The 16,963-nt window shown below is 48.0% G+C and overlaps 1 protein-coding gene across 1 annotated transcript in view; it reads right to left on the reverse strand.

The window, feature by feature from the left end:
• LOC117047601 (mannan-binding lectin serine protease 1-like) overlaps positions 1 to 9,149 on the reverse strand; it is an 88,692-nt gene extending 79,543 nt beyond the window's left edge. The window contains 1 exon segment of the mRNA XM_033150910.1: positions 8,741 to 9,149. Coding sequence (XP_033006801.1) covers positions 8,741 to 8,745 — 5 coding nt within the window. The 5' untranslated portion in view covers positions 8,746 to 9,149.
• Between the last annotated feature and the right edge of the window lie 7,814 nt (positions 9,150 to 16,963).

Consider the following 16,963-nt stretch of genomic DNA (forward strand, 5'->3'; position numbering starts at 1 on the left):
GCGGCGCAACCACCCAGCCACCCGTGGGGGCGGGGAGAGGCCGCTGGCAGGGCCGCGCGGCTCCCCCCGCTCGCTGGGCTTGAAGACGGGGCGGGGCGGCCGGCTCACAGCCCACCTGGGAGCAGCATGGGTGGCAGCGGCTGTGCCGCCGGCACACGAACGCCCGCCCGCCCACCCGCCCGTGGGGGCGGATGGGGAGGGGGCTCCCAGTATGCCGGCGGGCTCGCGGGGGCGCCCCTGGGGGGGCGGCGCCCTGGCGTGCTGCGCCACCAGCCCCAATGGACGGGACGGGGCTGGCTAGCCCGTCCCGCCCAAGCCTGGCCAGCGCCCCCTCCATTTTGGCACCCTAGGCAATTAACTAGTTCGCCTAAATGGACGCGCCGGCCCTGTTTAGCCTACATCACAGGGCTGCTGTGAAGATATAACAGGATGCCCTCCTATTCAGCACCAGCTTGTGTTTGCCAGAGGAAGGCTGGGGTTCAAACGTTAAGCAAGCAGCACAGAACTGTAGAACCCAGTCCGTGGCAACCTGTTGCCCTTCAGTTGCATGGAAATAAAACTCCCATCAAACCCAGGAATTCAAAGCATCTGCAGGAAGGATGAGGAATGGCGTTAGACATGGGTGAATTCTCTCAGTTTCTTGTTTTTCTAGTCCTCATGAAAATAAGTCCCCTTTTAAAGTGCATGGTTTTAATGTATTTTAATATTCCTTGGAAGCTGCCCAGGGTGGTAGGGGAGACCCAGCCAGATGGGTGGGGTACAAATAATAAATTATTATTATTATTATCCAAATATACATATTTGGGCAAGTGTTTTCCCCTGCTAGAATGCCATTTTTTTGCACATTATTTTCACTGATCTATGCAGTTTAATGCATAGCTTCCCCCGATATGCACATTTTTTGTTTGTTTGGAGAACTGCACTGCAAAATTCAGAGAAGCGTAGATTTCAAAGGACTGTTGCGTTTAAGGTTGAGCAGTGCTATGAGAAGTGAGAAATTTCTTCTCAGTCCCCAGCTGGTATAACCTACATATGTTATAATATAGTTAACCTTTATTTCATAACCTGCGCTTAAATAATAGTTTTCTTGAAGCCTGGGTGGTGTCTGCAAGAATTTTTCCACTGTGTGGGGAGGGATGGGAAGCCAGCTAGGTTTCTTGCAAGGAGGGGGGCTGAGAAACCAGCTACTTTCTCACAAAAAAAGAGAGAGGAGACTAGTGCCTGTACATTTTGCCTCATATCTCAGTTTCTTCAAAAGCTAGAAATTTACTCTTTTTAAATTTGGAAGAAGAAGAAGTAGAGTTTGGATTTGATATCCCGCTTTATCACTACCCGAAGGAGTCTCAAAGCGGCTCACATTCTCCTTTCCCTTCCTCCCCCACAACAAACCCTCTTTGAGGTGAGTGGGGCTGAGAGACTTCAGAGAAGTGTGACTAGCCCAAGGTCACCCAGCAGCTGCATGTGGAGGAGCGGAGACGCGAACCCGGTTCCCCAGATTATGAGTCTACCGCTCTTAACCACTACACCACACTGGCTCTCAAGAGATTGTGATTCATCTCCCTGTGTGTGTAAGTGCCCATCTCCCACTCTTTGTGGATGCCTATGCTTTGAAGCTTGTCCAAGCTGAAAACAGAAATTCATCAAGTGATAAGTAACACAGACAGGAGGGACTTGGGCAGGGCCATCCCACCCATGAGGCAAGGTGAGGCAATCGCCTCAGGTGGCAGGATCCACAGGGACAGCCAACCCCAATGTCGATCTTCATTCCCAAAACAAATAAAATAAAATAAAATAAATTCCTTCCAGTAGCCTAGCACCTTAAAGGTAAATGTAAAAGGACCCCTGACCATTAGGTCCAGTCGCGTCCGACTCTGGGGTTGCGGCGCTCATCTCGTGTTACTGTGAGAGCTGTTCGGCAGTGGAATTTACAGTGAGAGCTGTTGGACAGTGGAATTTGCTACCAAGGAGTGTGGTGGAATCTCCTTCTTTGGAGGTCTTTAAGCAGAGGCTTGACAGCCATCTGTCAGGAATGCTTTGATGGTATTTCCTGCTTGGCAGGTGGTTGGACTAGATGGCCCTTGGGGTCTCTTCCAACTCTAGGATTCTAGGATTCTATGATTCTACTGGCCGAGGGAGCCGGCTTACAGCTTCAGGGTCATGTGGCCAGCATGACTAAGCCGCTTCTGGTGAACCACAGCAGCGCACGGAAACACTGTTTACCTTCCCGCCGGAGTGGTATCTATTTATCTACTTGCACTTTTGATGTGCTTTCCAACTGCTAGTTGGGCAGGAGCTGGGACCGAGCAACGGGAGCTCACCCCATCGTGGGGATTCGAATCGCCGACCTTCTGATCAGCAAGCCCTAGGCTCTGTGGTTTAACCCACAGCGCCACCCGCGTCCTAGCACCTTAGAGACCAACTAAGTTTGTTCTTGGTATGAGCTTTCGTGTGCATGCACACTTCTTCAGAATCTTCATTCGCCCCCTTCTTTCTGATGTAGATCTCCACTCGCCTCTTCTTCCCTGTTGGGGAAGGGGCACCATTTTGTGGTTCGCCTCAGGCGGCACACGGTCATGGGCCGGCCCTGAACCTGGGTACTTGCAGGAGGGATTTGTGGGGCTAGGAAAACAACTGGATTGCTTAGGGTTTGGGAGCCACGAGGCAGTGACATGCTGGTGATCCAAGGAATTCATTGCATAGTTCTGGGGTGTGATGTTCTGAACAGATGGGCTGATATATATAGTGTGCATGTGGAGAGATTTTAACTGGCTGATCTGACACCCAGTTCGAAACACGGACAGTTAATGAGACTGAGGTTGAGGACGGGGCCTCTCTTCCTCCAGATGAGTTGAGGTTTCTAGCAAGTAGGCTTCTAAGAGTTCCCATCTGACCACAGAAGTTGCAAGCCAAAGGAAAAATCTGCTCAGGATATATGGACAGGGACGCCCTCTAATGCCCCCCCTCTCATCTCTCTCCCTCTCCTCCCTCCCTATCTCTAAGGCTACAGCATGATGGAAAAGCCTTCTGAAGACAAAATTGGACTGTCACAGCAACCCTGTATGCAAGAAGGTGGCATGAAGCGAGCTGGCATAAGTTCACTTACACCAGATCCAAACCCCAACCAAGAGCACAGCTACGGCCAGCTGAGCTGGCCCAAGCCTGTCAGGATAAGAGGCGCCATGACAGATATTTATAAAAATTATGCACAGAATGGAGAAAGTAGAGAGAGGAATGTTTCCCTCCCTTCCCCCTAATGCTAGAAGACACGGCCAGCCAATGAAACGCAAAGCTGGAAGGTTCAAGGCAGACAAAAGAACGTATTCACGTCATGTGGTTAAACTGTGGAACTCCCTGCCACAGGAGGCAGCGGTGGCCACCAACTTGGATGGCTTGAAAAGGGGATTTGAGAAATTCATGGAGGAGGAGAGGGCTATGAATAGCTATGAGCGATGATGGCTATGCTCTTCACCCAAAACTGGAGGCAGCCATGATTCTGAATCCCAGTTTCAGGGAAGCCATAGGAGGGCACAGGAGGTGGTACAGGAGAGTTGCTCTTGTGCTCGGATCCTGCTTGTAGGCTTCTCAGAAGAGGCATCTGGCTGGTCCCTGTGAAAACAGGATGCTGGACTAGATGGGCCACTGGCCTGATCCAGTAGGCTCTCCTTATTCTCAGAGGGATAACAAACTCTTTAAAATAGAGTCTGACTTAAAAAGGCAAAGGTAAAGGACCCCAGACGACTCTGGGGTTGCGGCGCTCATCTCGATTTACAGGTCGAGGGATCCGGTGTTTGTCCGCAGACAGTTTTCCTGGGTCATCTGGTGCAACTGAACACAGAAACCGGAGCAGCGAACGGAAACGCCGTTTACCTTCCTGCCGGAGCAGTACCTGTTTATCTACTTGGACCTTTTTTGGGCTAGGTTGGCAGGAGCTGGGACCGAGCAACGGGAGCTCACCCCGTTTCAGGGATTCGAACCACTGACCTTCTGATCGGCAAGCCCAAGAGGCTCAGTGGTTTAGACCACAGCGCCACCCATGTCCCTAGAGTCTGACTTAGACTACTGTTTTTACCAGGTCACGTGACTGAGCTGAATAGAGTTAGGATCCAGATTAAATGCCCCCTGCCTAGTCCCACCCCACTCCCAGAATACTGCCTTTTGGGGACTTATGCTGGCCTCAGCTCAGACGGGATGGGCAAATTATGCCAGCCTATCTTCAATTTAGTTGGAGTTGGGGAATGAACGCTGGGTGAGCTGGGATTCCCAGTGGAATCCGTCATAGGATTGCTCCCTTGTCCTATTCTCCCTATGAATAATATTTATAATACATACCGTATTTTCTGGCGTATAAGACGACTGGGCGTATAAGACGACCCCCAACTTTCCCAGTTAAAATATAGAGTTTGAGATATACTTGACCGCAGTTTCTCCACCCGGCGTATAAGACGACCCCTGACTTTTGAGAAGATTTTCCTGGATTAAAAAGTAGTCTTATACACCAGAATATACAGTATGTTTAACATGTATCCATATATGCCTTTTAAGTGGATTTTTTTTAAAAATCCCAGCCAGCATCTGTAGCAGATTTGAAACCATTTCAATGCTTTTATAGATGCTTTCATGACTTTTTTTATTCTTAATCGCTTCGGGATGTTCCACAGGATACGATTCAAAGATGAAGCGAAATAAATATTGCATAGGACTTTCTGGCACGTTATAAAGTAAACTGTTGACCGTGTGGATAATATTTCTAGTATACATATAAAAGTTTGTGGTGCTGCTGGGGGCTGGGGCAGGTTGTATGATTTGCCTGCCACTGAAAAGGCAATAATGTAGAGAAGCATCTCTGGGGGCAGATTTTTTTTATTTTATTTACGTCACTTTTAATTCCAATGAATCCCAATGCGGCTTATGAACAATAAGTAACAATAAGTAACAATAACACGATGGAACGCAATAGAGCATCACAAATATAGCATGAACGGTATGGAATACCATATTTTTTGCTTCATAAGACACACTTTTTCCCTCCTAAAAATTAAGGGGAGCGAATGGTGGTCCCTGGAGCCAAATTTCCCAGGGGCCAAAAGCAGATAGTGCCTTTTATTTTACAAAGAGAAAAAGGGGGTGTTGAAAGGACACCCCTCAGCAGCAAGAGATCGGGAGAGAGATAAGAGTCCTGGCTCCCTTTCAGCCCCGCCCTCCTTTGTTGAATGTGCTGCAGAGGGAGGTTGTTTGTTTCCCAGCGACATGGGACTGGCTGATTAGATTATCAGTCTGGAAACTGTAGAAAAGGCTCCCTTTCCTTCACAAGCTGCAGAAATGTGAGTTGAACCCCATAAAAATTGGGCTTTTCCTCTTTGCTTTTCTCCCTTTGCAAAAAAGCTGCAAAACTTTTAGATGAACCTCAAAAAAACAGGGCTTTTCCCTTTGCAAAAAAACTGCAAAACTTTTAGCTGATCCTCAAAAAACAACAACAGGGCTTTTAGAGGAGGAAAACCAGAAAAATATTTTTTTTTCTTGTTTCCTCCTCTAAAAACGAGGTGCGCCCTATGGTCCGGTGTGCCCTATGAAGCAAAAATTACGGTAATCGAAAAATTAGCAGCGGAACCATTACAATCTATAAGGCACGGTTAACAAAGCAACAACGGAAAACTAAGCGGAATATCGCAATGAAAGCAAAAGGCATATTATATAATTGGCAAAACAATACAGCATTTATGATCTGTAAAATAGCAACTGCATTAACGAAACAGCAACCAGAAAACAACTTAGTGCTGCTACATTCATACAAAAACTCTCCAATGACCTTTCTGCCACTGGATCCTGATTGCCAACAAAACTGCAATGATGGCACAAATGTTGCCACCGTTGCCCCTTCTCATCCCTACAAATGTGTTTATTGGCAGGGGCTCTCTCTCTCTCTGCCCCCTCCCCCAGCTCTTACCTACACCATCTCAGATGATGAGGCCAGCTTGATAAGGACCTCTGGACGGGAATAACAGGACCATAGAATTGTGGATTTGAGGTTAAAAAAAGGTAAAGAACTCTGGACAGTTAAGTCCAGTCAAAAGCGACTATGGGGTTGTGGTGCTCATCTCGCTTTCAGGCCGAGGGAGCCGGCTTTTGTCCACAGACAGCTTTCCGGGTCCTGTGGCCAGCAGGACTAAACCGCTTCTGGCGTAACAGGACACTGTGACGGAAATGAGAGCGCACGGAAACGCCATTGACCTTCCCTTACCTATTTATCTACTTGCACTGGAGTGCTTCCGAACTGCTAGGTTGGCAGGAGCAGGGACAGAGCAATGGGAGCTCATCCCATCGCAGGGATTCGAACCACCAACCTTCTGATTGGCAAGCCCAAGAAGCTCAGTGGTTTAGACCACAGCACCACCCGTGTCCCTTATGTAGAGTTGAATGTGGGAATTTCAGCTAAAGGGTACCTGACAGATGGCCAGCCAACCTCAATTTTAAAAACCTCAAAGGAAGGAGAGTCTACCCTTGGCCAGGCATGGCCAGGCCATTTTCTGGCCCATCAGCTCCAGTTGTGAAAAGAATCTTTCCCAAAGTAGAATTATGTGAAACCTTAAATCTTGCAACCCTCCCTTGAAGAAGTCGTCTGTGTAATTCAAAAAATTCTGCTCTCTTAATATTGGGTGGTAGTCAGGTAAGTTTTACTCAAAGTAGACCCTCAGAATGAACATGACAAGCATGGGAGTAGCCAGGATTTTTGTTGGGAGGGGGCAGGCCTTTTTTGGGGGGAAGGCAGAACCTCCGTTAGCTATGTATTTTTATTGATTGTTATTGCAAGGTTGATCGCCGAAGAATTGATGCTTTTGAATTATGGTGCTGGAGGAGACTCTTGAGAGTCCCGTGGACTGCAAGAAGATCAAACCTATCAATCCTTAAAGAAATCAGCCCTGAGTGCTCACTGGAAGGACAGATCCTGAAGTTGAGGCTCCAGTACTTTGGCCACCTCATGAGAAGAGAAGACTCCCTGGAAAAGACCCTGATGTTGGGAAAGATGGAGGGCACAAGGAGAAGGGGACGACAGAGGATGAGATGGTTGGACAGTGTTCTCAAAGCTACTAACATGAGTTTGGCCAAACTGCGAGAGGCAGTGAAGGATAGGCGTGCCTGGCATGCTCTGGTCCATGGGGTCACGAAGAGTCAGACACGACTGAACGACTGAACAACAACAACAACAACAACATTGCAAGGCTGTGCACACACTATACTTTCAGAGCACATTCATTCCTTCAAAGTAGTCTGGGCCACTGTCAGAGCTTTATTTCCAAGCAACCCCTTCACAAACTACAGTGCCCACGATTCTTTGAAGGGAGAAACTGTCCTTTAAATTTACATTGTGTACACAGTCTAAGTTAGATCCATTAATTTTAATATGTTTACTCTGAGTGGAACTTAGTTGAGCCCTTAGCCTTGAGCGTGCTCTCTCTGTTTTGTTAACCCCATGAGAAGCAGAGGGTTTTGTGTTAAAATGCGGGGCGCAGCTTGAGCGTGCCTTAAAGAGGAGGTTAGGAACAGGGAGCCTTCCCTTTCCACCCCCTCCCTCCCCCCTGCTCCTCTTCTTTTAAAAAAGAGGGGGGGTCATTCCTGCCGAGGCTGGCCTTTTCTGTTTCAAAAGTTTCGCTCCAGTTTAAACCCAGCTGCGCTTTTAGGGGAAATGGGTGCATTCTAGTGCCAGGAATCTCAAGGGAACCTCAAATCAGATCAGGGCAGGTATCACCTTTTTTTTCTGCCTCGTTTTCTCCCTGGTTTCTGTCTGGGACAGCGAGAGATCCAAACCTCCTCTTAAGTCGAGGACCTTCCAGACAGAAGGCTTCTCCTGCAAGCAAGAGACTGTTTTGTCCCAATTCAAGTTCCACATCTTAAACCAGGAATGCTTTTTTTTAAAAAAAATATGTGACGGTGAGCCTCACATGGTTCAGAAAGCACGAGGGCACATTTCAGTTTAAAACCCCACAAGCACGCATCCACGCCAACAACAACGCCCCCATGTGTGGCGTTTCAAGTGGAAGCACATAGAATCCTAGAATGGGAGCTGGAAGGGACCCAGAGTGTCATCTAGTCCAGCCCCTGCATGGTGTCACTTGTGAAAGCTGGCGTCCGTCTGTCTCCAGATAAAGCGCCTCAAGAAATATTAGGAGCCAACGAGTGCCAGAATTAAACCGTTTCCTTTCCTAGAAACAGGAATCTTCTCTCTGCCCCTGCTTGCAAGAGTGCAATATAAGAAATAGTGGTGGAGGATAACCATGGTTGGTGCCGGATCTGGGGGGGGGGCAAGCACCCCCAAACAAGGAGCTCGCCCCCACTTGCCTCTCCCCAGATTGCTGGACCCATGCTATTAATAGCCTACTGTTCTCATTCTCTCAGGGTCCTAAACATGCGGGACACAGCTCTCCCGCCTAGAAATATACTTCGCCCCTTCTGTGCCACCCCCCCCCCCGATTTTTTTCTCTGGTGCCCCACTGCTCTTGCCAGCCCTCCCCGACACCCCTTTCCCCTCGGGTTGGGCCGTAGCTCAGGGGCGAAGGAGCGCCTGCCTTGCGCGCAGAAGGTCCCGGGCCGTGTTCAGTCCCCAATGGCATCTCCTGCTCAAAGCCTGAAATCCTGGACAGGCGCTGCCGGTCAGTGCAGACGCTACAGAGCTAGGTGGAGGCAATGATCTGACTCAGGAAGAAAAAACAGCTTCGGATGTCCCCCTCCCTGACCAGCAACTCACCTCATTTTTTTCTGCGAGCTCCGCTGGCCCTGATTACTTTAGATCCCTTTTGGAGAGGCGGTTTGGTTTGTTGACGCCGTGTTTTTGCGCGCTGTCCCCAAGCCTTCAGCTGCCGGGCTTATCTTTGCTCAGAGATTTGTGTGTGAAAGACAGAGCGAGGGAGAGAATGCCTCTCTCTCTCTGAGGTCCTTTGGCATTCTCCATGCTGGTCACGCCTTCCCCTCTCTGCAAAACTCTCTCTCTCTCTCTCTCTCTCCAGACGCACACAGACCTGCCAGGGCCAGATGTATCTCCCTTCTCCCAGCCACTAATGAGGATGTCTCAATCGCCCGCCGCCGCGCAGAAGCGCAACTTCGGCATCCGTCTTTCTAAAAGCAGCGCAGCCAGAAATCCGTTCCCTGCTGCTTTCTCTTCTCCCCCCCGCCCCCAGATGGCTCTGGAGAGAGAGGAAAAAACGTACACACACAACAGTTGCCTCTCAACAGGGCAGGAGAAGCTGTCGCAAAAAGAGACAATGCCTAGTAGAAACCTGCTCAGGATTTCTGTCTGTTCGTTCGTTGGTTCGTTCGTTTTTAAATCATTTTATTAAAGTTTTATTACTGTATTACAATTCCCCACCCCCGAAAAAACTATTCTCTCTCAAACGTCCCCGTTTCTCGAGAAGAAAACAGAAAGCAAATGAAATAGATTGTGCTGGAAAATTGGAGGAAGGGATAAAATAGCATTTATTTATTTATTTTTAATAAATAAATACTGCCCTGACATCATTCACATTGAGGTATCTGAAGAAGTGTGCATGCACAGGAAAGCTCATACCAAGAACAAGCTTAGTTGATCTCTAAGGTGCTACTGGAAGGAATTTTTTTTATTTTTTATTTTTTACTTTGTTTTGACTATGGCAGACCAACAGGGCTACCTACCTGTAACTGAATCATTCACATGGTCATTCCAGAAATGTAAGATAAGGCCCACCTAGAATCATAGAATCCTAGAGTTGGAAGAGACCACAAGGGCCATCCAGTCCAACCCCCTGCCAAGCAGGAAACACCAGCCAAGCATTCCTGACAGATGGCTGTCAAGCTTAAAGACCTCCAAAGAAGGAGACTCCACCACACTCCTGGGCAGCCAGTTCCACTGTCCAACAGCTCTTACTGTCAGGAAGTTCTTCCTAATGTTTAGGTGGAATCTTCTTTCCTGTAGTTTGAATCCATTGCCCCGTGTCCGCTTCTCTGGAGCAGCAGAAAACAACCTTTCACCCTCCTCTATATGACATCCTTTTATATCTTTTTTCTTGATTATTATGGATTGCATTTTTCTTATATGTAAGTGTTATCATTAAATAGTTTGGATTCAAATTACAAGAAAGGAGATTCCGACTAAACATCAGGAAGAACTTCCTGACTGCATTGGAAGCTGGTGGACTCTCATTCACTGGAGATTTTTAGGCAGAGGTTTGATGGCCATTTGTCGGGGATTCTTCAGCTGCGATTCCTGCATTACAGGGGGTTGGACTAGATGACCGTTGGGGGTCCCTTCCAACTCCACAATTCAGAAGAGAATTTGAAGGATGGCCAACTAGCAGTCCAGGGGCCAAATCTGCCCCCCCCCAGGGCCCCACCACATTTTTAATTACAACATAGTTCAAAAGTTTTTATTGGATTTAAATTATTTTAAAAGTTTCATGGAGGAGAGGGCTATCGGTGGCCGGTGGCCAGGGTGGCTCTGCTCTGTCCCTACAGCTGGAAGCAGAAATGCTTCTGAATGCTGGTTTATGGAAACCACAGGAGGGGAGCGTTGCTTTTGTGCTCAGATCCTGCTTGCATGTTTTCCAGTAGAGGCACCTGGTTGTCCACTGCCAGAACAGGATGCTGGACTAGATGGGCCACTGGCCTGATCCAGAAGGCTCTTCTTATGTTTTCTGAAGGCTGGAAGCAGGGGCTGATTTTGATAATCTTTTGTAATATGGCACCTGTGCAAGCCCAAAATTTGGTGCCCCAAATGGATCTTCTCGGCTATGGATCTTCTCCATTTTGTCCCACCTTCGCTTGTCACCCTGTAGTGCCCTAAATCCAGTGCTGCTGTAAACTGTACCCCTGTCAGAATATCACAATGACTCACTTCTGAACGCTGATGCCACCTGCAGGCTGCTGGATAGAGGGAGGAAGAGGAAGGCGCTGAATTGTGGAACGCTTTGCAGGTGCTCCCAGAAGGAAGAAGAAGAAGAAGAAGAGTTTGGATTTGATATCCCGCTTTTTACTACCCGAAGGAGTCTCAAAGCGGCTCACATTCTCCTTTCCCTTCCTCCCCCACAACAAACACTCTGTGAGGTGAGTGGGGCTGAGAGACTTCAGAGAAGTGTGACTAGCCCGAGGTCACCCAGCAGCTGCATGTGGAGGAGCGGAGATGCGAACCCGGTTCCCCAGATTACGAGTCTACCGCTCTTAACCACTACACCACACTGGCTGCAGAAGGGTGCAGAATTATTATTATTTTTGCAACAACCAACCACACAATATTGTTGGCATCAGAATACCAGCCCATAATCTTCCCCTCCCACTTTAATCTGGATTTAGAATTTCTGAGTTGTTTTTTTAAAAAACAACCAACAAAATGAAACACACACACACACACACGTTATAATCATTTTTATATCCGAAATTGCATAATTGCTGAAAACACCTTGAGATAATGGAAATCAACAGGGAGTGACCCCTCCCTGCCAAACATGGCTGGCAATAAACAGAATTGAAATAAAATTATATAAAGTGCCCCTGCGTGGTTCAAAAAACGGGCAGGAACGCAGCCTGTGTGAGTTGCAGGGAGGCAGGCGATTGGAGACAGTTCTGGGTGGTGTCTCTCCTGGCAAAGCCATTCTTTAGAGTCTTTAGAAGAAGAAGAAAATTAATAGCTGTTTATGCACTCAGCATTGTCCTCCTGAGTCAGCCTGGAAGAAAGAGAGGGGGTGTTGGCACAACTCCCTCCAAACAACATGTTTGCTGCGCTTCCCTTGGACACCAGATCTTTCCTAGAATGGGTTTAATTCAGCTGAAAAGCACCTAGTTAAACACCCGTCCTCAAACTGAAAAGAACTTCTGTGAAATGCCTCTGGTTCATTTTCAAATGAACAACGTTCCACCTCCGCAGTTGGAGACGTTGTGTCCCTGACTGCCGCTAGCTTGGAACTGCAGGTGCAGAGAGTGCTGTTGTGTTCAGGTCCTGCTTGGGGACAGGGAGCGGGTGGCGCTGCGGCCTAAACCACAGAGCCTCTTGGGCTTGCTGATCAGAAGGTCAGCGGTTCGAATCCCCGTGACGGAGTGAGCTCCCATTGCTCTGTCCCAGCTCCTGCCAACCTAGCAGTTTGAAAGCACGGCAGTGCAAGCAGATAGATAGGTACCACTGTGGTGGGAAGGTAAATGGCATTTCCGTATGCTCTGGTTTCCGTCACGGTGTTCCGTTGCACCAGAAGCGCTTTAGTCATGCTGGCCACATAACAACAGCAGCAGCAGCAGCAGCAGCAGCAGCAGCAGCAGCAGCAGCAGCAGCAACAACAACAACAATTTATTATTTATACCCCACCCATCTGACTGGGTTTCCCCAACTGCTCTTGGTGGCTTCCAACAAAATATTAAAAAATATATAACATGAAACATTAAAAACTTCCCTGTACAGGGCTGCCTTCAGACGTCTTCTAAAAGTCTGGTAGTTGTTTATTTCCTCGACATCTGGTGGGAGGGCATTCCACAGGGCGGGTGCCACTACTGAGAAGGCCCTCTGCCTGGTTCCCTGTAGCTTTGCTTCTCGCAGTGAGGGAACCGCCAGAAGGCCCTCGGTGCTGGATCTCAGTGTCCGGGCTAAATGATGGGGGTGGAGACGCTCCTTCAGGTATAATGGGCCGAGGCCATTTAGGGCTTTAAAGGTCAGCATGAACATTTTGAGTTTTGCTCAGAAACGTACATGACCTGGATAGTTGTCTGTGGACAAACGCCGGCTCCCTTGGCCTGAATCGAGGTGAGCACCACATCCCATAGGTGCCTTTGACTGGACTTAACCGTCCAGGGGTCCTTTACCTTTACCTTTTACCTGCTCGGGGGCTTCCCATTAGGGCCTGATCACTGTGAGAACAGGATGCTAGAGTACAAGGGTCATTGGTCTGATCCAACAGGCTCTGCTTATGTGATCAGAGAGTGAACAAGCTGTGGGCTAGTTGAACGGAAGAAGCATCTTGTGGGCAGGATGTTTCTCTCCAGGGGTCACATGTGTGCTGGGAGGTCTGCTGTGGTCTGTTTGCCTCCACTTAGGCTCTGCTTAGGTATTTGCAAATAAAGCAAATATTACAAAAAACAATCTGAGATGCTCTAGTGTTCTGTCTGAGCCAAAGGAAACTGGATCTGGGTCAGGCTGCCCCTGAAGTCTTGAGCCACTCAGGGAAGTGGGGAATGGGGCACAAGAACATTTTGCTCAAAATGAATTGTGTAAGCTGCAGGAATCTGGCTATATTCCATCTTTCCTTCAAGGGCAATGCCATAAACATTCATTAAGCAGCAGTTTATCTTGCGGAAATTAAGCATATTTTCTCTGAAGGCTGCTTCCAAACTAGCCATTTTCTCCATGCTGCGACGCCGTAAAACGTTCATCCCTAAATCGCTGCATTCCTATAATTTGGTTCCCCTCCACTGCTCAAGCACGTCTTCACACAGCACAGAGTTAAGTTATGGAACTCATTTGCAAAGGAGACAGCGATTGCCACCGACATGGATGGCCTTTGAGGAGGACATTGTTGTTGTTGTTATTCAGTCGTTCAGTCGTGTCCGACTCTTCGTGACCCCATGGACCAGAGCAAGCCAGGCACCCCTATCCTCCACTGCCTCCCGCAGTTTGGCCAAACTCATGCCAGTCGCTTCGAGAACACTGTCCAACCATCTCATCCTCTGTAGTCCCCTTCTCCTTGAGCCCTCCATCTTCCCAACATCAGGGTCAGGATTAGACATATTCTGTGCTATTTCTTGAGAAAAAGAGGTGCTGGAACTCACCATGAACACCCTCCCTCGTTCTCTTGGAATGGCAATTTCACCCACCTGAGAAGTACCAGAACTGAGTTCTGGTGAGTTCCTGCTGGAAAAAAACAAAACCCTGGACATATTTACTAGAGCAGTCAAGTACAACCTTACCTGTTTTGCTAGAGTGGACATGCAGGGGGATGTTGGTCCAGAGCCAGTGGACCTTCCTGGTACACCTGGCTGCATCATCCTTCCTTTGCATGTGACCTGTAGGTGGGCGTGGCCTTTCCAGACCTAGTCACATAGCCACCCCCCTTCTCCTTTTTCGTCCTGCCTGCTTCCTGCTTCACCTGGAGTAGTCCCTGGGTTATCTCCCATATGGGGTAAACCTATTTGTACATATTTGTAACTCTGAGCCTGCCTTCGGAGATCACACTGTGCTCTGCCTGATAGTGAGTAAACTTCCTTTTGTTACTTATGAATAAGACTGTTGTGTCTTTATTCTTTTAGGAGGGATTCAAGGGATATTACCAGGAACATATCTGGGGAAACCAGATTGAATTGCTTATGGTCTTAAGAGACTCACACGAGTCTGCAACCAGCTTCTTGCTGTGTACAGGGGGGAATGCAGTCTGCTGTATAAAGAAACTGGCTAGCGCAAGTTAGGAAGGATAATATTAATCAGTATATCCGCTCCTATTTCCCACAACATTCCCACAAGGAGAAGGCTAGCAAAGAGGACTAGTCATGCTGGCTCTGCTCTGCCTCCACTGTTGGAGCAATGCTTCTGTACTGGTTGCTGGAAACTGCAGGATGGGCGTGTTGCTCTTGTGCTCGAATCCTGCTTGCAGGTTTCCCACAGCCACCTGGTTGGCAACTTTGAGAACAGGATGCTGGACTAGCTGGGCCCTCGGCCTGATCCAGCAGGCTCTTTTGATGTTCTTATGACTGATTTTGATATGTACTGAGCTGACTCCTGGAACAATAGGATCCAGCATGCAGCAGTCTGATTGGTCCGCTGGAGCCACCCAATACAGCTTTAGGTGGAAGTGAATCAGTGACCTAATTGGCCTGCAGGAGCAACCAATCAGGGTCCTGGAGGAAGTGAATCAGCAACCTGATTGGCCTGCAGGAACAGCCAATCAGGCTTCTTGAGAAAGTGAATCCGCAACCTGATTGGCCTACAAGAGCAGCCCAGAATTAGCCAATCACACGGGGCCCATTGTGTAAATAACATATATATAGCAGACATTTTGGGGAAAGATTCATTCATTGCTACTATGAGCTGAATAAAGAGCATGAAATTCACACTCGACTCCGAGTATTCTAACCACCATGGCGCTTTCACCACAACCCTTTCATCTTCCTCCTCCCAGATGAGTTCTGCAAGGGACACACTGACCCCCAGGAGTGGCTGGCAGCTTGTTGTAACTTAGAAGGCAGGAAGGTGGTGACAGATTGAAGTTGGGCAATTCCCCACTCAGCCTAAAAGACCAGCCTCCACCACAGACAACATCAGACTCTTCAATTTGCAAGCAGCATGAGGCCTGGTACTAGGAGAAAGTCTCTGGCCTTTTGCCGCCTGTTTATTCAACATGCATTTTGATTTGCTTGCATGGAGTTTATATGACACCATGTTTGTCCCACACTTTTCTGGTCATTTTCCCCATCACTTTTTTTTTTTTTTTTACTGTAAAAACTCAGGGTTAGGTTTTTGTTTTTTGGAAGCGGCAAATATTTTGCCAGGCAAAAATATTTTTATTGTGGGCCCTAAATTTGCTGGTATGTGATTGAATCACATCTGCAAAATAGCAACAGTCAGGAAGCAGCTTTGGCTAGGCTCAACATCATATAAAACTAAGGTCATGGCCACTGGACCCATCACCTCCTGGCAAATAGAAGGGGAAGAAATGGAGGCAGTGAGGGATTTTAGTTTCTTGGGCTCCATGGTCACTGCAGATGGTGACAGCAGTCACAAAATTAAAAGATTCCTGCTTCTTGGGAGGAAAGCAATGACAAACCTAGACAGCATCTTAAAAAGCAGAGACATCGCCTTGCCGACAAAGGTCTGTATAGTTAAAGCTATGGTTTTCCCAGTAGTGATGTATGGAAGTGAGAGCTGGACCATCAAGAACGCTGATCGCCGAAGAATTGATGCTTTTGAATTCTGGTGCTGGAGGAGGCTCTTGAGAGTCCCATGGACTGCAAGAAGATCAAACCTATCCATTCTCAAAGAAATCAGCCCTGAGTGCTCACTGGAAGGACAGATCCTGAAGCTGAGGCTCCAAGACTTTGGCCACCTCATGAGAAGAGAAGACTCCCTGGAAAAGACCCTGATGTTGGGAAAGATGGAGGGCACAAGGAGAAGGGGATGACAGAGGACAAGATGGTTGGACAGTGTTCTTGAACCTACCAACATGAGTCTGACCAAACTGCGGGAAGCAGTGGAAGACAGGAGTGCCTGGCGTGCTCTGGTCCATGGGGTCACGAAGAGGCGGACACAACTAAACGACTAAACAACAACAATAGGTGAAGTGTAGGTGGGTTCCCATGAGGCAAGACACATTAACAACAGCAAGAACCTTTACTGAACTACATAATTGGTCAACAGGGGCAAAGCAACTACTTATATACATTCCTGGAAGCCTGGGCCACTCCCACTCCCAACATGATTGGCTGTCTAAACTTCCAAGTTGCGAATCATGACTCAGAGTTCAAGGGCCAATGGCAGAGGCCCAAATCCTGAAATGTTCTGTGATTGGACATCAACTAATCTGCAGTACCTTGTGCCACTTACTGTAACAACATCATGGTGAGTTCTGGCACCCATTTTTCTAAAAAAATAAAAAAAGCACTGCCTGCCCCCTCAGTCTAGATTTAGGTACAGCTTCTCACAATGATGGCAAGCACAGTAAATGCACCATAAGTTCTATGTTCCACCTCAATGTTTGCGCCTAGTGAGGTTGCATGGTCCCAAGCAATTCTGAATGCATTGGCATCAGTAATATGTTCCTTAATGGCTATTTATCATAGGCAAATAAGTGTTCTTATTTCTAGAATGATTGTAGGCAGGAGGTGCTGTTTGCAAAACAGCATGAAAGAGACCGCCCTTCTTTCCCTTCAGGCTTACAACCGAAATGCCAAATTACACCTTGTTGGATCTTTGTATGTGGAGCTGCTAACAGCTTACATAGAGGGGGGGGGGGAATTAAGTCAAGAAGTTCCC

Source organism: Lacerta agilis, chromosome 5, assembly GCF_009819535.1.
Source record: "Lacerta agilis isolate rLacAgi1 chromosome 5, rLacAgi1.pri, whole genome shotgun sequence".
Classification (NCBI taxonomy): Eukaryota; Metazoa; Chordata; class Lepidosauria; order Squamata; family Lacertidae; genus Lacerta; species Lacerta agilis.